The sequence below is a fragment of the Lathamus discolor genome, chromosome 3 (assembly GCF_037157495.1).
Source record: "Lathamus discolor isolate bLatDis1 chromosome 3, bLatDis1.hap1, whole genome shotgun sequence".
NCBI classification, from domain to species: Eukaryota; Metazoa; Chordata; class Aves; order Psittaciformes; family Psittacidae; genus Lathamus; species Lathamus discolor.
In genome coordinates this window covers 87535077-87558450 of record NC_088886.1, presented here as the reverse complement: position 1 = coordinate 87558450, position 23374 = coordinate 87535077, and the positions used below count along the sequence as shown (strand labels likewise).

General features: G+C 44.4%; 1 protein-coding gene and 1 long non-coding RNA gene across 3 annotated transcripts in view; one reads left to right on the top strand and one right to left on the bottom strand.

The window, feature by feature from the left end:
* SP3 (Sp3 transcription factor) overlaps positions 1–9262 on the bottom strand; it is a 37791-nt gene extending 28529 nt beyond the window's left edge. The window contains exons 1-3 of one of the 2 annotated variants that reach the window (XM_065670344.1): positions 8955–9262; positions 8496–8620; positions 8200–8313 (exon numbers count right to left, since the gene is read on the bottom strand). In XM_065670344.1, the coding sequence (XP_065526416.1) occupies positions 8200–8313; positions 8496–8620; positions 8955–8961 (246 nt within the window). In that variant the 5' untranslated portion in view covers positions 8962–9262. The remainder of the gene's footprint in view (positions 1–8199; positions 8314–8495; positions 8621–8954) is intronic. The other variant, XM_065670345.1, reaches the window with a different exon arrangement.
* LOC136009901 (uncharacterized) lies at positions 8193–22241 on the top strand. Its single transcript, XR_010610695.1, has 2 exons — positions 8193–8942; positions 22015–22241. It is a non-coding gene; the product is annotated as an uncharacterized LOC136009901 (long non-coding RNA).
* The last annotated feature ends 1133 nt before the right edge of the window (positions 22242–23374 follow it).

Genomic DNA, 23374 nt, shown 5'->3' with positions numbered 1-23374 from the left:
TGTAACTACTCAGTTCACTAGTATAGAAATACTTATTAACTGAAGGTTTTATAAAGTAGCAACAGACACAGAAAATTCATAAATAGCCAGAAAATACCAAAAGCAAAAGTAAGACTGTTGTATGTTTAATGTTTTCCATTGTAAAATAAATGTATAATATAATGTGCTTGTAGTATCTGTTAGAACAGGAGAGAAAGAAAAAGTAATGGGAACCATTACAAGTCTAATATAATTTCTCGCTAATTTTAGACTATGTACAAGCAAATGTTGAACATTTCGGCTATAGGTGAACTGACTTAATAGGCCATAGTATGTCTATCTCTACTCACACATAATAATATATAGGAGTATCCTCCACAGAAATAGATCAAAGAAAATCCATTTCCTTCATGAGATGGAAATGACCTGCTTTATTCTTCTCCTCCCCAAATGTATGTTAATTTCCACATCACATCCAATGGCTTTTGCCTTTTTCATGTTGGGCACACATCTCTCCTCACCTTTTCATGATCCGGTGAAATCGCCCCTCAAATCCTACTCTGTAAGGGGTTTAGCTCAACAGAGCCATTCTTTTAGCAGATGCATTTGTCAGTCCCGCAAGGAGTTCAGGGTAGCCGTGGACATGGACATGAAGCTATTGCTACACATAGTGCATGAAATGCCTGTTATTCACATGTTGCTCTTATGGCTGGCTTTATCAGACACTACCAGATGAATCATGAGGAGGGAGGGGCAAAAAGAGGGCGAGGCTTTCAAGAGGCTATCTGGCAGCTATCAAAATTACTAATTTTGAAGCATGAAAAAAACCTGTATGGTAAAAAGTATTTGAGGATGATCTCTAACCTTAACTGGTTATCAAACCTGTCATAACAAGCTTGACTTATACCTTTCTCAAAGTCTGCTGAGCTAGAAAGATATTTCTTGGGCTCCTTTTTCCTACTGAAAAGAGTAGTAACCTCTCACTGCATACTCAGCAATAAAGCATTGTTTCAGTAATTCAAAGTTCTACCACTGATGTATGAGCAGCAACATCTGCAGCCCACTCACTGATCTTTACAGCGCAGTCATAGTAGACCCGAGTTTGTTTGCTGTCCATTATCCATCCATCAAAAATACTGGAAAATTCTACTAGGGTAGAAATAAAGCAACAGCCCTCTCTCTTATCAACTGATACTTAGACAGCAGTTATACAAAAACTGCTCCTTTAAGAGAAGGCTAGACGGTTGCAATCCAAAGGCTATGTGTCAAGAGGAAGGGACAAAGATCTGAGGGAAGTTCAGCATTAGCACTATTCTGCCAAGGACAGAACAGGAAGCAACGGGGTGTTCACTGGAAAGAGTATCAGGAAATGAGAGAAAGAGACAGGAACAGAGCAAAGAGTGGCTGGCACAAGGCATGGGAAGAATTAAAATCAAATGATAGGTCCACCTGGAGAAAGGTCAAGTACCACCAACAAGTGGAAGCAACAACTGCTGTTCAGCCTGTCTTTTGATTCTTTAACAAGCCTTGTATAATTTCCAGTGGGTAAAATAAAAAGATCTCCCTGAGCCAAAATTCTCATCCCTGAAGAATGAGGGGTCATAATAAATAAAAATCTAGTAATTGTCTTGTTCAAGTTGTTTAGAGAAAATTAAAGCAGCATTAAGTCAAATGTGGAAGGAAATAAAAGAAACACATACAAAAGATAAGATACTTTTAAAAAGCAATCTAAACCAAATACATTATAAAAGCCATTAAAACCATGCTAAGGGGTGGGACTTGGGGAAAAAAAAGATCCTTCACCAAAGTAAAACTGGAAAGGGGAGAAACATCCCTGTAAGAACGGGTATATGTGGTGGGCACCTGCATTCCCACATGTTAAATAATATCAACTGGACACATGCCAATACCCATTAATATTTTACTGCTAAAGAACTTCAAAACCTTTATCTGTGCCAGTCTATTGTGGAGTTCTTTTTGCTGCACTTTTCAGAAAGTCGCTTTTGCTCTATTTAGTCCTGGAGAAAAAGCACCAGCAAAATGAGCAGAGGTGGACAGATAACGAGTCACGAGCTCCTAAACATTTTAAAATCACACGCTTAATGAAGAAGATTGGCCACTGCCTCATCCAAATTGTTGTTTTATGAAAGAGCTAGGGCTCTAATGCACGAGCTTAATACCATATGTTTACCAAGCTACAGTAAACTATCTGTGCATTCTTAGGTCATTACAAATATAAGATAAAATGCACTTCCTTCAACTCTTTCATTAAGGTATGAGCTAATACATTCTATCTTGTATTTGCCATAGGTTAAACACATGTTCAACATCAGTCACTGTGGTTCAGATGACACAATGCTGCTTGCTAACGCAAATTAATCCTGTTGCATGTTTCAGCCATCTTACAATGAAGCCACTCAATTCAGAGAAATGCATTTTCCCAAATCAAAAGTTTAGAGAATTGAAGAATGTTTCAGGGAAAAAAATATTATCTGGGGCTGCTTAAAATGCTATTTTAAAAGCCAATTCCAATCTGGTGAAATGTATCTAACATTTAATTGTGTCTCATTTAAGGAACATCTACATCTTTTTGCTTGAGATGGACAACTGGACCCAAATCTTTTATAGCTTGTTTTTAATCAGCACAACTTCAGGACCCATCTAAACTAAAACAACACGACATCCTTGACACCAGTAGACACATGACAGCTGCAGTATTAACAAACGTGCAACAAGGAGGCATTTTTAACCAGATTGTATATAACTTCATTTGTTTACCAATTATTAATCTATATATGTGTATTATTCTCTATATAACTCCATGCCAAAATAGAATTTTGCATAGAAGTTTGTGTGAAATGGTTTGTTTTCCTCATGCCTTCAACTCAGGTGCTGAAGGCTCTACCAAATAATCAAGGACAAGAAAGATGAGCTGAGGGCCAGTCATTCTGATCTTTGGGAAGGCAATGAAGCAAATAACCTTGAAAATAACCTTGGGAAAAAAGAATTACCTTCAAATAACCTTGGGGGGGGAGGGAGGAGATGATCAGAAGTAGTCAGCCTAGACAAGGGGAAACAATGCTTAATTAACTAACCTGACAACTTTTTATGATGAGACAACTGGCTTGGTAGATGGAGTTAGGCAGGGGGTATTATTTATTAGAAATACCCCCTGACAGTGCTTTAAACAAGGGGGTTGGGACCAGACAATCTCCAGAGATCCTTACCAGCCTCAACTGTTCTACTGAAATCTTAACACTTCTTAATAAATGTTTAAATGCCAGAGAGAGAACTTTTTGGTTTATGCTGTCTTTAAAAATAGAAATGTTTTAAAATATGTATTTTCATACTTCTACACTTGGTTCTGATCCAGCCCTAGGAAGATGTAACTGGAATGCAAAAATCAAAGAATATTTTAAAAAGTGAGCTTTTGGGAAGCATACTATTAGGCACTACAGTCTACCTGACACTTCTCTGCTTTGCAAAAGTGTAAAACGGAGAGAAGCAAGACAATCCCAGGAAGACTTTTCTATGGCGGCGGAAAACATTGTACATAAAACACTGAAAACATGGTGTATCTGTTCACATCCAGAAACTTAGCATCAGGAAGCTATATTATCACCCATAAAGGAGAAAATGGATGTCAGAATAACTTTGAGCTTCCTCAAAACCGTCATATAAGCCAGAGAACTGAGAAGTATGGATAACTCAGACACATGGCACTCATCCATACTTTTGCCTAGCAGGAAACATGAAATTTAAAATGCCTTCATATTTCTCTATCCTATCAGCACTATTACTATTTCCACCTAAACTGAGGTCAAGCTTTTTGCATCTCAGATGGCTAAAGTAATGTTCTGAGGCATAAACAAACTGGAATTCCAGATTTTTGTTAAGTTCTGTGAAGTACGGATACTCAATTCTAAAGCTCAAGATATGCCAAAGCAATCTTACAACACTCCAACACTCTTTGTAAAAGATACAAACAAATGCTTTGTCTACAGCAGAGAAGCCATACTCATCTTCTCCACTTCCCCCCATAATGGCTAACCATTAACCTCTCCAAATGTTTTCCACATACTGTTGGTAAGCAACCACACAAATAAATCATTCCTCCTGCCTTTTTTTTTTTAACTAAAGAATCAGTGTTGCCTGCCACACACTAGATGCGGCTACATACCGTAACTGGGGCAGCCATCTCTGACAGCTCCCATTCTTTGGAGGCTGAGAAAGCCAAGAGTTTTCTCATCCAGCCTGCCTCTTTCCTCAATTCACCCATCTTCCAGTTATCCAACCTCACACTCCCATCACAGAATCAACTACGTTGGAAAAGAGCTCCACGATCATCAAGTCCAACCACTACCCCAGGACTGCCAGCCTTGCATTGTATCCTCACCTATCCCAGTCATGGCCAGCACAGCCAGAAAAATGGCACTTGAGAGCATGACAGTTCAAGAGGGTGCCTTCAGCTTTGCATTGCAATGAAGTAAGAGAACATAAAGAACTGGTTATCACCTCAACTCCGTAACTTCTTAAACAGTCACCTGATCATACAACAACCACACAACTGGCCATCAAGGCTTTGTTGGAACTGAATTTTAGAATCTGTTTCCTCTTTTGTTTTCTCTCCTATGCACAGCTCTGCCACCACACCTTTGCTTCTCCTTTTCACCTAATGCTAAGGTCTTCGCAGAGGTTTAAACTGGAATGAAAGTAGAGTATTTATAACTAAATGAAAAAGAATCTGAAACTGGAAGTTTAAAGTAGAATTACTCGTTAGCAATAGACAGCGAAAAAGCAAGACCCAAACTAAAACTTCTCAGACATTAAATTCTTACGACAGGAAAAGACATCCATAGAGGTCAAAACATACAATCTGTCATTCTAGGTCAGGCAGTAGCGCATACCATCCCAGCAAGTCTTTCACATACACCTGTACGTAGCAATCAATATTCAAGGGGAAGTTTCCACAGCAAGCATTTGAACCAGCCATGGATGCAGCAGTATGGCAACTGAGGAAAAGATTTTCAGGTAAGCAAGCCACAAGGTCAAGGCCATCTACATTAAAACCAAACACCAACAGGCAAAACACAAAGCACTGGTGTAGGATGATTGTAGGCAGAAAAAAATACCATGGTGTCAAAGCCTAAACTGAAAGGCTGCAATCTCCATCAATGTATAAAGACGAGATTAGCAGTAATGCCTGCTAGTGTTTTGTCATTCAAAAGCAAGTAGAGCTCTAACCAGAATCCTGGGCCAAGCTGAAAACCTTGTGGACTAGAGAGAGCCTGCCCAGTTCATTGACAGAATGGAATACAAAGATGGTTGAGTTTAGTTCTGTCAACTGTCTTCTTCACTCACGTTCCATACCAAGCACTTGTCACTCTCATCAGTATTTCTATTTCCACATTAATCCTTTCAGTGGCATAGAAGTGGCGTCCACTCAAACTGCAGGCTTGGATTCAGATATCAACACAGAATCATAGAATAATTACAGCTGGAAAGGTCCTCTGAAGGTCATCTGGTCCAACCTCTGTGCTCAAAGCAAGGCCATCCAGATCACAGCAAATACAATCACATTTGCTCCAGCTCTTCCCTAAATCCCAGACATGCAATATTCCTTTCATTCCTACGGGAGTTTTGTTGTTGCTGTTGCTTTTAAATCATACCGCTGGGCTCTTGGGGAGCAGCTGCAGCATGCCATTTCAGCCAGGAAAGCAGTGTGCAGTAACTGGCTAGCCTAGTACAGTGGCTCCAGCCCTGCCAGCTCCTACCCAAGCAAATGTCAGTAAGGCATTAACAAAATACCCCCAAAGAGTCAGCACTGCTCTCCTTACACATGCAAGCTCTTCAAAAGCTTCTAAAAGGAAACACCTAGTTTAACTTCTCCTATCCATTTGTATGGATTGAGAGTTCTACCAGACATTCAGCAGTCAGAACTGCAGTCCAGATATAGGAAATACTTGGAAAGGACTGCCTCCCCGTCACTGCATTAGCTACCATCACTCATACGCAGGTATCAAACTGATTCATCTATACTCCTGAGAAAGGGATGAGCATCTCAAACACCAGGATGACAATTATGTCTGTGTCCATGCATACAGATATAATTTTCCATCTGAGTTATGAGTTACATACAGTCTAAGCCTTTTCAGCTTCTCCCTCCCTCTTCCACCCCCCAACAATATAGAGGAGGGGGGGGAAACACGGATCTTTATTGCACTAAATCCCTTTCAGCATTCTGTTTTTCATAAGGAATATATTTCAGGGACTTCAGTCTCTCCCCTCCCTTTATTAAGGTCATCTTTAATTAACTCCAGTCTAGTTCAGCTACTGTAGGTATCTCCTCCAATTTATATTTAGTTTCCACCCAAAATATTCTGAATCATTCAAAAGCTATGTGGTAGGAGTGTAAAAATTACCAGAATGCTATAACCTACCTCACGGCAGATATGTAGGAGGGGCCTATCTTCATGTATGGAAAGTAGTGAGTGAGTTTATATTCATATTTAGTTTTAACTAAGATTTTGGCTTCTCTTGAATTACTTCCGCCTTGTCCTGAAAAGTACCTTATATATAAACATAACAATAGATGAATTTAACAGGAATAAAGTACAATTTCGAAACCGCTTTGCCCATTTTGAACTATCAGGAACCATTTGTCCTGTACTAGCACTTTAGTAACCTGCCAGACCCAGCACAGCTCATTCCAAAGCAATCAACCTATCCTCAAGACGCACAATTCCAGCTTGAAAATGAGAACAACCTTAAGGTAGATATAGAAAAGCAAGCTACCATTTAAGCATCACTTATTTTTCAATATGCATGTTTATGCAAGAGGCAGATCCAACATTCAGTTTTTCAACACTGTATGCATCTGGTATCATGAAACAAATCTTAGAGGTATCAGGCATTTAACATTGTCTGAAAGTATTTTTAAAACATGTTGCTTAAGAAAATAAACAGGTTCAGCAGAAAGAACATTTGAAACGGGGTCAGAATCTTAATATATTTTCGAGCTCTGTCATTAGTCTACGAACTGCTGCGTGACCTCAGACAACTATTTTGCTCAGCTTCCTTTTATGTAAAGTAAGCTGAAATGCACAGATGAAAAGTATTTTAAAGTTCAGCACTCGAGTATTTAGTAAACTTAACATTACAGTTAACATTTTGACATTTGTTAAAAGCTTGCCAAAGCCACTTCATCCATCAGTACGATGCTCTGTAGTTCTATTTCCTACTTGCAGGATCCTAAGAACACACAAGGCTATTGCACAGCAGGTATAAAAAACAAGACTCGCTTCAAAAGCAGAAGAAAATCAGATAATTTTTTGTCCAAGAACTAAGGCCAAAAAAAGGCTTAATCATGTCATTTTAGAAGGTATTTTGGAACTCCCTTTTAATACACCGATATTTTTAGGCATCGGTTATTCAGAAACACACCATCTCTTTTAACTTCGAGAGCGTTATGTCAACAAGAGAGTTTGGCTAGACCAATTAAGGAACATGCGAGTTTCCATTAGGCTTTTGTTCTGAAGACTGTTAAACTGGCTTCAACAAGAACACGTTTCTAGTCTGCAAGATCCATCTCGCCACACAAGGTCTCAAGGTCATCGAGGCTCCTTTCAGAGCCAACAGCGCATGAGAGATAAGGACAGAAATTCGGTTTGCAATACGAAGGACTGCATGATAACTGCGCCTAGAAAAAACAGCGTCGATACAGGAAGCAGCTTTCCACCACCGCGTTCACTTCTAAACAGCCATTTTACTTCTAACTACATCCTTCCCCACAGCCAGCCTTCATTTTGTGTTCCTGCCTGGGTGCGCGGCTCCAGGCTGACAGCCGAGGAGAGGGTACCGGCTGCGCTCAGGTGGAGGTGAGATGCCTCCCAGCCTCGCCGGGTGCCGAGCGAGCCGTTCCGGTGCCAGGGCCGGGGGAGGGAGGTTTCCCGCCTCCCCCCGCGTTTGAAAGTAAATGAAGGCGCCGCTCCCAATGGCGGGGGAAGGGGGAGCTAGGCTCCCTCCTCCTCCCGGGAGCCCGGCTCCTCCTGGAGAGGCAGGGGAGCCCGGGGACCCCTCTCCTGGCAGGTCGGCCCTGCTATCGTCCCTCCCCCCGGGCGGGCAGTGCCGTGTGTCCCGTCCCTCCCCCCGGGCGGGCGGGCTGGCTGTGCTGTCTCTCCCCCCGGCAGGCCGTGCGAGAGCGGCGGGGCGGGCACTCACCGCTCCGGCAGCGTGAGAAGCAGCGGCGGCAGCGGCCTCATCCTCCTCCGGCGACGGCGGGCCGATCTTGCTGCAGGTGGCCGCCAGCAGAGCGAGCGGTGACGGCTGAGCGTCCTACCCACAATGGGCGGGTTCAGGGAGAGAAAGTGGGTGGCGGTTAGTGCGGGACAGCGACCGGGCTCCTCGCAGACGCGCACACAGGAAGCGGCGGCGGCGGCACCGGCTCCCGCACCCGCTCACAACGTGTCACCCGGGGGAGGGCGGGGGGGAAGGGGCCCGGCCAGGCCTGCGCTTACCTGGGGGGCTGCCGCCCCGGCGGAGGCCGAGGCGGCGCCGTTGCCGTGCTGGAGATACTCGCTGTGGCTGCTGCTGTCCACGTCTAAGGCAGCCATTTCCTCTTGTTTCACGGGCTTCTCGGGAGCTGCGGGCACAGCGGGGAGGGGGAGGGGAGAGTCACTGACGGGAGCGATCACCCCCCTCCCTCCCTCTCCCTCCCTCCCTCCCTCCCTCTCCCCCCCCTAACCCCAGCGCTCCCCCCGCCCTCCCGCACGGAGCCCTCCTCCTCCTCCTCCTCCTCCTCCCCGTGCTGCTGCCCCTGCCCCTCTTCTCCCTCCTCCCCCTGCTCCTCCTGCTGCTGCTCTCAGTGCCGCTCTCGCCTCGCTCGCACACGGACGCTCCGGGGCCGAAGCGGGGAAGCGCAGGGCCGGAGCAGGAGCAGGGAGCCCCGCGGGGCGGCTCGGTCGGTGCGTACGTACCGGTCATGGTGTGAGTGCGAGCGGCCGGCTGGCTGGCTTGGCTGGGCGGGAGGCAGGCAAGGCAGGCTGGCTGGCTGGCTCGCACACAGGCCCTGCTGGCTGGGGCTAGGCGGCTGCCGCCGGGGACATGCTTATTGTGCTCACGGCGGGCTGAAGCGGCGGCGGCGGCCCGAGCCTACTCCGGGGTTTTTTTTCCTATTTTGATTGACGGTGCGGGAAAGCCGAAAGGTGGGGCTTGCAGCGGGAGAGGGGGCCCGGCCGACACCGCCGCCCGCCCGCCCGCCTGCCAGCCCGGAACTCCCGCCTACGCCGGCGCTCATTGGCTGCGCGTCGCCGCCGTCTCCGCTCGCAATGGCGGCCCGGCCTGCCAGTCACCCGCCAGGGGCGGTGGATGGGGGGGGGGGGAGCCCCATGCCGAGGCGGCTTCCTGTTTGCCAGGGCTTGTGCGAGGAACAATGAGCGGGACCCGCCGAGAGTTAGCGGCCTGCTCCGGCCGCGGGCCTGCGGGGCCCCCACGCCGCGCCAGGCCAGCCCTGCCGCCGTTGCCGCGCTCCACTCTGGCGCCGTGCTGGGGGGACGCGGCCCGCGGGGCCCGGCCCGTCAGCCTGCGCCGCAGGGGTCGGCGCACAGGCACAGCTGCGCGGCGGCGGCGCTGCTCTCCCCCCGCCGCAACCACCCCCCCCCCCCCCCCCGCGCCCCGTTCCCCCGCCGCGCAGGCGGCGCGGTGAGCGTGTGCCCGGGAGGCGCCGGGCTGCAGCCGCGCTCGGTTGAAACCTCCCGGCGGGGCTGTCACTCAGGGCGGGCGGCGGCAGCGGCTCCGGGGCGCCGGCTGAGCTGTGCCCCGCGACGCGTTGTCCCCGCCGGCGCTAAGATGTCGGCGCCGTCCCACGGGAGCCTGCCCACCGGCGCAGGCCCTGCCTGGCGGTGGCCCCGCGCTGTATCCGATGCCGGAGCCCGCAGGACCGGCAGCCCCCTGCTGTGGGACGGAGTCACCGTCAGGGCCACCGTGGAGGCGCGGCCCGGCAGCCACACCTCAATGGCTGACCCGCGGGCCGTTGCATAAGCTTTGTGGCCGTGAGGGGCTCGCACCTGGCTGACCCGGTCAGCCTGTAACTAAAATCTCTGCCTCTTCCTTGTAATTAAACCCATCGAGGGTAAGGTCGCGAGTTAAGATTTTAACGTGACAGGAGTGTGGGCAGTAGCAACGCGCTATTCTCTGAGCTGAGGAGCCAAGCCTGAGCACAGAGTGAGCGTTTGTACCAGCAGGTTTTACTTCAGTCGTGTTAAGGAGAATTAATAGATGCCCCTCAGTGCCAGCTTGGTGCGCTGTCCCTCACGTGCAACGCAAAGGAAACTGGGAGCACTCGGGATGCTGAACTAAGGCAGGAAATATGTTTAAAGCATTGTATAAGTATATGATGATACAGAAATGATTACTGGTGGGGCCTGTTTCTGTGTTACACCATATGAAGGATTCCTGTAATGGGAAACAACTTCACCTTGGCCTTCCCTCACGTCCAGGTGCACACGTGGGGTGGTAGGACAGTGCGTACATTTAGGCAGTGAGTTTGACCCTTGGCTTGTAAACTTCCCTGAAGAATTAATTTTTTTTAGTTACCTTTCATGTGGTGTTCCAGGGACTGCGTGAGTAAGGCTGAAAAGCATTGGACTGGAGAACTCAGACCTAAGTGTAGTTATCACAGAGAATTAGCTAAGAGGTGCAGTGAGCGCAGTCATCTGTCCATAGCTGCGTGGAGTATTTGAAGTCACAAGCTACACAGATAAACCCATGGAGAAGCTGGTAACTAGGAGACCTAAAAATATGGTCCATATTTTCAACAGCCTCTCCAAGCAGAGAATAGACAGTGCTTTTTAATTAGTCCAGCACTATGACCTTGCAGTAACTGCCCAGGCTTAACCTAGAAACTGTTGCAGAACAGGAAAAAACACACTGAGAAAATGTACATTTAATATCAGGAAGTTACGATAGGGGAACACTGCAGAATCTTCCCTGTCAGTGGGAGATTGCTCTTACTGTGTGATGTGTAGTCTTATTTTAAGCACCTTTACTTTTGCTGGTATGTTTAGAGTGTGACGTAATAGTAAGTTGTAAATTAATCCAAAAGCTGTTTGTCACAATTCGTTTTTTGCAGGGTAGTTAGAAAAAGAAAAGCCAACCCCGACTTCTGTTTTTAAAACATCTGTATTTCTTTACATAGTTTTTGTGATTCTACTTTAGAATCAGTAAAGGAAAAGAACCTTTTTCTTGCAATTCATATTTTTTACTTTAACAGAACACTCTGAGAAGTAGCAGTTGTAACTAGGAACAGATGACACATTTATTTTGGCATAATAATATAAATCAGAAATAATTTTAAGCCAATAAAAGCTGAGATACACAACCTTTAAAATGAGTGAGTATATACACATCAGCAAATTTTAGGGGAAATATTAAAATGTGAGATTACACGATCCACAAGACTACTGTAGTATCTAAAAATGTGGCTGGTGTAAAAAACTGCAATTTGTTTTGCAATATCAGAAGTTGTTAATGAAATGCATGATAGCCTGTCATGCTGGAACCAGAACTACTGGAGATTACTGGACTTCTGATAACCTAGGAAGTAGTTCATTTGGAGTTTGATTTCTAAGAGAAATAGTTCCTGTTCATACGCTGGGAAGATGGGAAGGATATTATAAAGCTGCCCCTTACTTATTAGCAGGGTATTGCCAAACATTATCTGTGGTGTTTTGCATTAGGAAGGTTATGTGATCTGGGACTGAAACTAAACATGAAAGTTGGTCTTTCTTCTGCAACTGGATGTACACTGAGAGCTCTGTGATTTCAATGAGATGTTGTCAGTAGTTTATCTGTATAGATCTGATTGCAGGTATAACTGCAATGCTTTAGGACAGAAGGATTTTAAAAATAAATAATAAGGGGTTTCGGGCTTTACGTATAGAATTTTTCAGTGCAGTAAAACTTGGATGTAAATAGGCTTTACAACACTAGCTGAGGATAAGGTTTTTCCACACAAATTAGAGGGGCACCGTGATGGTAATACTAAATTCAGATAGAGAAGCAACAAAACAGTAACAGAATATCAACAGACTATTAAAATGAGATAAATTATAGGGAAGGTTTAAAAATGGTATGCTATTACGAGAAAGAGGTGTAAAGAAGAGGGACAGAAAGGTTAAATAGAAAACTGAGGGGTAATAAAAATGGAGTGTGTTTATTTACTGCTTCCCAGTGGAGGTTAAGAACACATGAAAAACAAGAAAAAAGGAAATGCGAAAAGACATTATATTTAGCTTTCTGCTTATCAATATACTAGCATCAAGACATTCACTAGAAAAATCCTGGGTGCATCAGGGAGATCATTGTATCCGTACTGGATGGAAGTTCTGGTAGGTGGTGGTCTTCCTGCTGAGTTAGCACTGTGCCGCTATCCCCACACAGATTGAGCTCCATGGCCAATTAGAGGAGCCATTGTTTCCTCTTTCTTGAGATTACCCACCAGATGTACTGTATCAGTATGTGATCTGAATAAACTAGCCATGACCAGTTCCTTATTGAAGAGCCTTGCCTCTTTAAGCCCTTGCCTGCTGCTTCTAGGCTGCTTGTGGTAAACTGCAGGTCCTGGGATGAGTTCTCAGTCCATGTGTTGAAAATAGTGTGTTGTAATTCCAGCTGTGTACATGGAGAGAAAGCAACACTGCCCTGTACATAATGAGAATACCTCTACCAGATACCAAAATGCAGCTGTTTCAGAACTGAGATTCAGCCTTTGCGGCAAGCGGCAGTACACTTCAGGAGAGGAAGTGATGCCTACCAGCTTCTGATGAAACTTCAGGGAAGCTTTGAAAGATCACAAAAGATGCAAATCGGAAAGAACACTAAAACTTACCACATACCCTTTAGTTTGGGTGTAAGCTCAGCGCTGCATTTGGCCACTGTCATTTAACAGCTTATTGGTTTAAGTTTTGGAGCTCAGCCTGTGGGGGTATCAGTTCAGTGGAAATTCAGAAGGAAGTGCACCACCTAATGCAATTTCCATCCAGTATGGTGCCTGCTATACTATGAAATTTCTGACAGTATACTCCTTTGAAACTTCTGAGTTATGACATATTTCTGTCTTTAATAGTCCCTTCTACTGGCGACCCTGCATTTATTTAAAGGCACATAGTATTTAAAGGTGGTTGGTATGTGGTCCAGTTCAGTTTTCACATCTGTGGTACTCTGTTCCTCTGTAAAATGGTGATTTTGCCACGCTGAACTCTTGCATGCAATTGGACAAACTGGGCAGGAACATGTTTTGCTATGGTGTGTTCTGTACCACTGGAAAAACTCAGGCTGGGGTTGCTTTAGTTTGAAAGACTGGATTTAAAATTACATCAAAGAATCAGTAGGGATTCGATTCAACAAGCTACCTTAAAACACAGTCTTTACTAGAGGGACAACAAGCAGAATTATCTGTAAATCTCATGCCTGAAAAAGTAACTAGGACACAGAAATCAACAATTCAGAGGAGCTACCCTTTTGAATTTGAGATACCTCTTTTCCTTTAGTCATATGTTTAAAATTTCAGTAGAATCTGGAGGGCCATATGTTTTGGTTTCTAAGTGCCAAATATTTACTTTGTACTACAAAAACCAGGATAATTACAAGGTAAATTCAGACCTATTAAACTTACTAGAGTTCAACTTCATTCTGAATTTTGGCCTTCCTTTCCAATTTGTATAAGTGTTAGCAGACAGGAAAAAGAATCTAGCTACTAGTCTAGACATTACACTCTTAACGTCTGTGTGACCTATGGGGCCATTGGCTTAAGAATATTGGGAGATCTGTACACAGAGCCACAGGCAGGGCTGACAGGATTTTGCCTTGTGAGGATTCTTAAGTCAGCACATTGTAGTTGGAGATAGTTGCATGACTTGAGGTCATCCCTTTAGACATCAACAGAGAAAAGAGTCCTTGCCTGGGTGTACAGTCAGCAAGGAAGCAGCAGTGGTCAGAGAAAGGTGTTGGCTGTCAGTGTGTTGTCATCTCCCAGAAAGCACCTCCCTATTCCAAGATGAGTGGCTACAAGAGCACGAATTTTGCAAGGCGGGAGCAGGCTTGAGCAGTAGGTGTGGTTTGACCAGAAGAAGCTGGGCCAACCTAATAGCTCATTGACCTCACCATAATTTAATCAACTTACACAACTGTCAGAAAACAAACCCTGCAAAAGTACTGCTCCCCACATTGCTAGCTAAACTGAATCAAACTAGACCCAGTGGGGGACAAGGCTTCATGGGTAGAAGCAGATGAGGAGAGGCAAGACTACCTTCAGCAGCAGCAAGTAGATCAATTGAGGGTGTCAAGCTTGCTAAACAGCCCAGGAGCTTGGTTTTGGCTGTGTTTGTGTATAGTACCTCTCAGTAGCCCAGGATTTCTAGCCTCTAGAGGGGCACAAACAGTGCTCGAGAGCATCTGAAGTATCAAGCTATTTGCGTGGTCCACTGCACAAGTGTGATGGTATCCCAAGTGTGACTATACAAAAGACAAATAACATTTGTTAAAAGTGAAATTGACTTTTAGAAGAGTAATTATCTGTTTTATATGGGAAAGCAATTCTGAAAACACTAGTTTTATGCCTGAAACAGCTCCATTAAAAAAAGGTCAAAGAGAAGTCTGGTACCTGAATCCAGCTGTTAGCAGGGGAGACATTTGATTCCACTGATCTGCTCACGTCCAGTGAAAGCTGTTGATGGGATAAAGAAAGGCCTAAAAAAGTAATGGACAGCACAGTAGGAACAAGGTAGCTCCAGACGCTTTCCACATTTGGCCTGAGACACGCAACCTAGCCACAGTAAGAGGAAGAACCTGTGAGTAAGTATCTTAACAACCCCGTCTGCACACAAATCGGAAGGCTGTGACTCTTCACCAGCGCAGATGACAGATCTTCAAGGAATGAGGCCAACAGAAACTCTGTCCAAACTCTACACATGCCAGTGTGTGAGGATAGTCCTCTGGAACATTGTTTCTAGCCTAGTCATTGTATTTATGAATTTTTTTAAGCAATTGGAACAAAATAAGTCATGTTCCTTTTTAGTCAGAAGTTCCTCCTTGTTTGTTACAGCTGCAACTCTCTCTGGGTGATAATGTTTTTGTGTATTTTGCAAATTGTCACATTCCATGGGACATATGTGACTGGAAAACAGGCTCTGTCCTTAATAACACGTTGAAGAAAGCTAATTGTACTGGGTTTTTCTTTCTTGTGTTAAAGTATATGACCAAAACAAGGGAAGACTTTCAGTGTATTTGCACAAGGTTTTTTTGTCCCCATTAATTGTACTGTCTTGTTTTCAGTTGTGTTTGCAAATAAATAAAGAGTATACTAGTTATATCTTCCCTGTAAAATCTGAGTGGTTTTTATTCAATTGGCAGCTTATCCCATCTAACTAAGAACTTTTTTCATTAACAGAGTTTGTTTTTTACACAGAGGAAGACAATTCATCTAATCTCTCCCCCAGTTGGAGAGAGGTGGCAGGAAAAAGCAGATGCATACACAGCTGAAAGCTTAGCCTTTATCAGGAAGATCACTGTAGACAGCTCTTTCATTTTACCTCGCTTAAATGAGAAATACAAATCTCTTTTTTCAAGCTTCCTTAAAGTTACTGCCTTTGGGCCCCATCATTATCCTGTTTATGCTTAATTCCTACCCTTCAAGGTCATCACAAGAGATGCAATTTAATTACAGAAATGATTGGAAAAATCATAGATCCTTTAGGTAATGTTAGAAAAATTGTTCAGAGGAAGGCGCCCATAACCGTGACTTGCAGAATCAGTAATACAGCATCTAAGAATCCTTCTCCATAGCCTGTCGCAAAGTTGGAATGGAAATAAGTAAATAGATACATAGATAAATTCAATCGGAAGAAAAAAAAACAAGTGTCTTGTTAGGTACTTCTTGTCTAGCATAATTCTGTCTTTTCTCCCAATTTGGCATTTTACTTTTAAGAGTACTAACAGAAAAGTAGGCCATTGTGGAAATGAAAGAGACTGGCAAATTATATACGTGCACGTGTGTTTACTGCAAAATTGAAAACTTAATAGCAGGAGTTACCTATTCTGAAAGGAAGCAGTTTTAGAGGGATGGAGTGACTTTCTTTTTAGGAATCTCATCTGAATTCCCAGAGCAAGAGCAAGCAGGACTCTGTGGCTCCCTCTAGGAGAAGGAAGTCTTGGGGCTACAATTCAAACCGCATCCTGTGCTCTCTGGCAAGTCTCAGTCTAGCAGCTGGAAGAGCCACAGGGTTAAGGTGGTCTGAAAAGTGGGATATCAATTGGATGTCCATTGAGGGAGATCCATAAACCTGGACAATAGCTCTAAATCCTTAAATACCTTTAGGTGAGAGAGTTTTTTTGTTTCTTAATAAATCCTTGAAAGGATCTTTAGAAGATTTCTGGGCAGGGACTTCGAGAAGAGGGCTGGGGGCCATGTATGGCAGGAGAACTTTCCCCAGGAGGTGTCTGATGCAGGAACAACCTGACCCCACAGCAAGTCCCAGCATTTTGTTTTGTCTGGCAGTCGGGGGGTGCGTGCAGCCCGTGCCATCTCTAGACTGGCTGACTTGGATGCTCCCAAGGTGCCTGGTCCGCTCTCACTGCCCTGTGAGGAACCCCAGTTGTTGAATAGAGTTCTGGCATGTCCACATTGGCATAGAAATCTTTTGTGGCTTTTCCTGCAAGCACGATTTCATTAAAGTAGACAAAGGCATTGAGAACAACAGAACAAATTAGGTTTGTGCCTTTCTACTCATTAACTTTGAAAGAGGAGGTGGAAAGTCCTAGGGTTCATTTCAGGTTTTTCTGTGTCTACACTGCAGAGAAGCCAAAATTTAAAATTTGGACAAGAGCATGGTGACAGATGTATTCACTTCACCTTCCCGCAACACCCCAGACGGGTGGTGTATCACAAATACCGAGGAAGAAAAGCTGAGTGAGGTCTGAAGTTCCAGTTCTGGTCATAGAAAAAAAACCCAAACCTGTTTTGGGGGGAGGAGGTGGAAGGAAAGGGAGAAGAGAACATTTTCATTAGTTTTGGGGGTTTTTTTAAAGACATGCCTTCATGAAAGAATCATCTATCTATTCCAGCTTAAGTCAGAAAGAGGCATATTCGAGGCTAGAAAATGACAGTAGCACACTGATGGTGCTAACAAACCACCAATAAATTTTTTTGAACTGCTAGTTAACCTCTGGCTCCTACAGACCTCTTTAAAAAACGCACATCTTCATCACCTTTGTTGCAGTTCACTATCAATCGCCGTTCATGCTACTTCTCAGACCAGGCTGCAGATCGGTCTTGGTCCTTTTGACCTGTTTTCATTTCTGAATTACAGCACAGCCTTCCCAATCTAATGACACTTGCAAACGTCTGCACTCGGCTGCAGGTGTCCTTCCTATTTCTAAAAATTAATTAAGGAAAGTTAATTATTTTTTAATGTATTGTTTCTCTCTCTCGTGTCAATTAATATCTGACTTATTGAAGTGGATCATTGCTATTAGTTTGTTTTCACAAAGTTGGAAAACTCAGAAACTCCGCTGTCATCTTAATTACTTACAAATGAAGGGTAAAATGCCTTCCTTTCCGTGGCAAAACTCCAAGAGATGTAATGGAGACAAGGCAAGCCTACCTTCCCCAGGCATTCCTCCCGTCTCAGCAGGACCACTTGAGCACTGGAGGCAAAGCATGCCTTGCCGTGCATAAGCACAAGTATGCAGTCGCAGGACAAGAATCCCACTACATCTTTTACTTCACAATAGCAGTGCCAGATTTTCAGCAACACATGTTATGTTTAAACAGAATAGTAACCGAATACTCTCTGTGCTGCATAGGAAAAAAATGAATCAGTTCATCCTCCCTTTCCTCTCCCAAGGAAACAGCATTACAACACTTTTTTTCCTAGCCTGGATTCCTACAGAAATCAAAAGGGTTTTGAGATAATTATCTCTTCACATGCATAATAAATCTGTGTGTGTGTGTGCATGTGTACACACATACGTGCATGAACATACTTGCACACTGTGCAAGAGAGCAGAAGCAAGAACAAAGAGCAGCCAACTTTAACCACATCTGACAGCGATAAAAGGCTAAAAATGTTACATTCCTATACATTTCATGAAAACAGGCTGCTAAGTAAAATGAGAGACCCACTGCAGCTTGAGTTAAACCCTTATTAAATACCAAGAAAGCTGCAAAGATAAAAGATGTTGTGAATACCCACCCACAGTAGAAGCTGTAGTCGGAGCTTCCAGCTATGTAGACCTAGGAGATCCAAACGAGATTGCCCAAGGGAAATCAAGCTCCATCGGATCTGTAGTTCACGGGACTATTCTTTTGTAATGGATTTCTAATCTATCGCTGTCCAGCTCTGAAGATGACATACTCAGTTTTTGCCCTTTGACTTTGGGGGAAAGAAAGACTTCTTTTTTTCTGTCTTCCCTCCACCACCACCACCCTCGTATTTTCATAATCACAAAGAACTGAAACCCAAGATGAGAGACCAGAATTTGTTCTTAAAGACCCTATGGGATAGTTTCACCAGTCTTCATGTGCAGCACACTAGACAAAGACAAAATCGTATCCTCTCAGGCCCTGGAGACTGGAGAAAAACTTCATGCCCTGACAGTCTGGACTTCGGTCTTGTTTAAGTCAGCAAGAGCCAGTGCTGTTAAAAAGCCTTTCACACCACTTTCTAACCTATCTTTCACCCCGTTTTCTGTACCTGGTGTGGTACCCATGCAGAAGACACAGCTGGAGGAAGGAATAAGTCAGACTTCTTGACGCTATTGTCCCTTGTCAGTGCAGCGCAGGGTCCCCAGCCCTGCTGGTCTGCTGAAAACAACACATGCAAGTGCCATGTGTCTTTGGCATCTCAGTCTGATGCCAAATGAAAACTGAAATCAAGAGGGGGTCCAAACCGGTGCTGCATGATATACCAGTAAACACACTGTCTTTAAGACACTTACCACTCCAGTGCTTGTCTAGGTCAGATTTCCTCCCCGTTCATAGCTGGGGTGCATCTGAAGTTTTGTTTACTTCACCCCAGCCTTGCATATTCATCACCTATCAGGCACGCATCCAGGGACAAACTCTGGTACTCCCAACATTCACAGTCCCCTCTGGGTGACTGCCTGCCTGTTTATGTCCTAGTCACAGTAATTCACCCTTCAACTCTACCTCTCTCCTGCACTCAACACTTCAGACCCTCCTTTGCCAGGCACGTTCACATCTAAAAATATAATCCAGGAAATTTTTATTATTCATGTTGCATAGCAAAGGACCTTGGCTCTCAGGCTTAGCAATCTTGCTCTTAGGTGCTGAGGCAATCAAGGCACCTAGGCTGCCTTGGAGGCCTGTAGCCATATCTAGCAGTGCTCTGATTCACAGTCCTTCACACCCCCCACAAAGGAAGAAGAGATAATGACAGAATTCAGCAGCTAAATCCTGCTATTCCCCTCTTCTTCCCAAGAAGGTCAACTCCAGGAAAAACGGAAGTGCCCGTTCTTGTCACAGGGTGACAAAGGGATGTGTGTGGCAGTATTGTTATTGTTCTTCTTGCTGCTACATGTGTGTGAGGTTAGCCTGAGATATTTTTAATGAACTTTTTTCTAATCTTTTGTTGCTAAGGGAATAATAATGACCTGGCACAGGAATGAGAATCTCCAAGGCTTGGAGCAGTAAAATCAATTTACAGCCTTATAAACTAGCTACATTTTGCAATTTTATGGGAAAATAAATAGCCGTTCTCTTCAGGACGCTATACCTGTCAGTCCCTGATTTTCCTGCACTAATATGAAATAAATTAGACAAGTAGCCTTCCTTTTTGTGCTCTGACATTCATTACTTAAGGATATAGAGAGGAAGTTAGAGCAGCGTGTTTGTCAAGTAAGTAAATATTTAACAAATTGACTTTCATTTTAACAGTCTGAGGGAGCAGTATCATAAACCTTACACATTTGGCAGTATTCTTATCTTCTTTTATGTGACACTCAAGTTAGTCGCTGGAGCCATTTTATTTTCTGGATGAGTGATAACTCCTGTAGTGGGACAGCTCAATATAAACATCTGCAATAAAACAGGTCAGTTTAAATCTGCAAGTTAATTCTGGGCCAGAGGGAGAAAGCTGCTTTATTCTTATTTACTGTTTCCTAAGGAGTCAAGACCCCAGGGCAGTAGGACTCTGCATGGAGTTCGATACACTCTTGATTTCCGAGTTTCTGGACCAAGACTCTCACAGTTGTGTAATTCACAGACTGTAATGCCCTTGCTCCTAGTTGGAAGTGCTATAGTCCAAAAACGTTTCCTTACTCCCATGATTTTCGGGCAATGAAGGAGGCAGGATGGTAAGCAGGTTTCTAAAGGCCACAGGGGGCAGGAAATAAATAGGTGTCCAAATGATCTGTGAAACTTTGTAATCTGCCTGTTTCCATGGGGAGAAGAAACTTATTGTTCAAAGTCGGTATAAAAAGCCCCAATTTGGCTTCTGTAGAAGCAGAAGTCAGACATTACTTTTGCAAATAGAAACCAATGGGAATTAAAGTACGTTAATGGTTTCCCACGGGGGCAGAGAAACAGCCGCATCAAAAACGAGCAGCACATCAGAAACAAGTGGCATCCAACACCTGGAGACCCTCCTTTCTCCCATTTCCTCATCAGTTCATCTACCATTTGTCCACATTTGATACACAGGACATCAGTATGATGATTATAGGCAGAGAAGACACTTCACAGAGAACATAATCTGCTGTACCTGGAGCAAAAAGGCCCCAACCTGCCCAGTATTTTGTGTTCAATTCAACTCCCCAGTCTGTACCAGACTGTTAGGGATGTATGAACAGAGTACAAAGTGAGTCACCAACTAGTGGCTATGCAAACTATTTTCACTGCTGCAGCTTATCTACAAAGCCAAATATTTTCATGTTTACAGTGTGAGAAACAAAATATCCTTATCTTGCAATATAAAACATTTGCTCTTTGTTGGATACCAACACTGTTAAACTCCAAAATTGTTTTAAATCCTTGCTTGTTGCTTATCTAAGTAAGCCGTGCCCATTATAGAAGGAAATCAGAGAACTCCCTCCGATAACTGCTCTACCTCCCTCTCTGAGGACTCTGTCTATTGAGGATGCTTTCATAAAATCTCTGGTCATGGAAGAGGTTATCCCTTTCTCACAGTCACAAGTGAGATGTGCAGGAGTATCGAGAGCCTTGCCAGAGGTCACACAACCAAGAAATAAATTCCCGTTTTTTTAATCCAAATCCATCCTCCCTTCCACCATCTTTCCACCTCAAAAAAAGAAAAATGGAGCAGCATTCTTCCTTGTCCTCTGCTTTGAGTAAGAGCCTAATTATTTGACTACTCCATTCTGTTCTTTGGAAAACATTTTTTTCCTTCCAGTTGTAGATTTTTCCATATACACATGCCTTCACAATTTGCAAACTGCAGCCACACAGCATCAGTTAACATCCTTAGGAAGCAATAAACCAGCTACAGACTACTTCCAAGGAGCACCAGCCCAGGTTCTGCCTGTACTAACTCAAGGCGTTAATGGTGGGAGTGGCTCTGAATTCAGCAGCAGCAGCTCCATATCCTCTTGGGTGTTTTAGCATCCAAGCAGGGAATCGTGCAAAGCCCAGCCAGGCCCAGTCTCTCTGCTTTGGACCGTTTGTGTATAGGAAGCATATCATTACAGCTGCTTGGCATTACAGCCAGCTTGAACATTTCTGCCTGGATGTTAAAGGAAGCCATTCCCAACATTTTTGTCAATCAGTGCTATTGCCAGGGTACTGGCCAGGGATTTGTTAAATCTGGTTTTACGCTTCTTTTTTAAGGTTATGCTGTACCTTAAGTCGATTTTTTTTCCCAAGTCCACCCATGCAGTATTGGTGAGTGTTTCCGTGAGGGACAGTGCTCCTCTCTCAGTCACCTCTGTATGGTTTTCAAGCCCTGCCACCTGCCCATCTAAGTTGTTAATTCTCTCTGACATTTCTCTGTATCTTTCTTCCAGGGAAGAAAGGGGCCATTGAAGAATATCGTGCAGAGTCTCAAGCAGTTCCCGAATTGATCCCTCAAGGCTCAGGCTGGTGAGAGGGCAGCACGGCTCAGAGGCAGAGCCCAGCAGAATCTGCTGAGGAACCTTTGAGCCAGCAGCATGCCACTTGAAAAGCCTTTCTCCTTCAGACACGTTTGTGCCTCGAATCACTACCAAATATAGAATGTATTCTTTAAAAGATACTACTTTCCCCCCATGAGGTACCTAAAACTGTTGGAAAAAGCAGAGCTGAAAAGCACAATGATGTCTCTTGCCATATGAGAGATGTGATTAAATCAAAATGCCCCCACAGCCTGACCTGGTGGCCATCCAGACCTTCACTTTACTCACCCTGGTAGGCAGGTATCAGGTACAACCAGACTCCTCAGGAGCGCACCGCCAGCTATGTGAGGGACTACACTGGCATGTTTGTGGTCAAGCAGCCTGTTTGCACGTAGGAAGGGACATTCAGCAGGATCATTGTTAATAACACACCAATAACGTTGTTAACGATGTAACCAAAACAAAGACATAATGTTCCCTTCTCCAGGTGTACCGTGGGACGCGCAGTTGCTGCTCTCGCCTCCTCATATCTGGCTGTCACAGAAATGGTCTATCCAAGTGTTTTGCCTCTGTCACATGGGAAATAACATTACCGGCTCCCCTCCCACCAGGGCTCCAGGCACCCAGTGCCCCCGCAGCCCCTTTGCCTTTGTGCCTGTCACTCTCTGGCTGCCCTCGCAATGCTGAGCATTGCATGTTGGTGGGTAAAGCCAGTGCATGCCGTAGGCACACAACCTCGCCCAGGAAGCCCAGAAAGAGCCTAGAGCTCTGGGTTTATATCTGAAGTGAAATCATGATGCTAAGAAAATTATTTGCATGGGTTACATGATGTATCCTTCCATCAGGGAAGGTAAAGTCCTTCCTCCTGCTACTTTTTAACCTAATTCTTGCTGTTTAGATTTCCCTTTTCATTCTAGGAAGCAGGCTTGCATTTTAGTGGCAGTTCTTGATCTAAACCACTTTCTAGTTCATTTCATACAAAGAAGAAAAAAACATTTCTGATTCAGTGCTTACACTGGATAGTTTAGTCCCCAAAACTGTCCAGCAGGACTAAGGAAGTGATCATCCCCCTTGAGCACAATGAGGAGCAGCTGAGGGAACAGTTAGTCTGGACAAAAGGAGGCTGAAGGGAGACAACTACCTGAAAGAAGGTTATAGCGAGGTGGGTGTTGGTCTCTTCTCCCAGGTAACAAGCAATAGGACAAGAAGTGGCCTCAGTCTGCATCAGGGGAGGTTTAGGTTTGATACTACAAAAAATATGCTCATGGAAAGG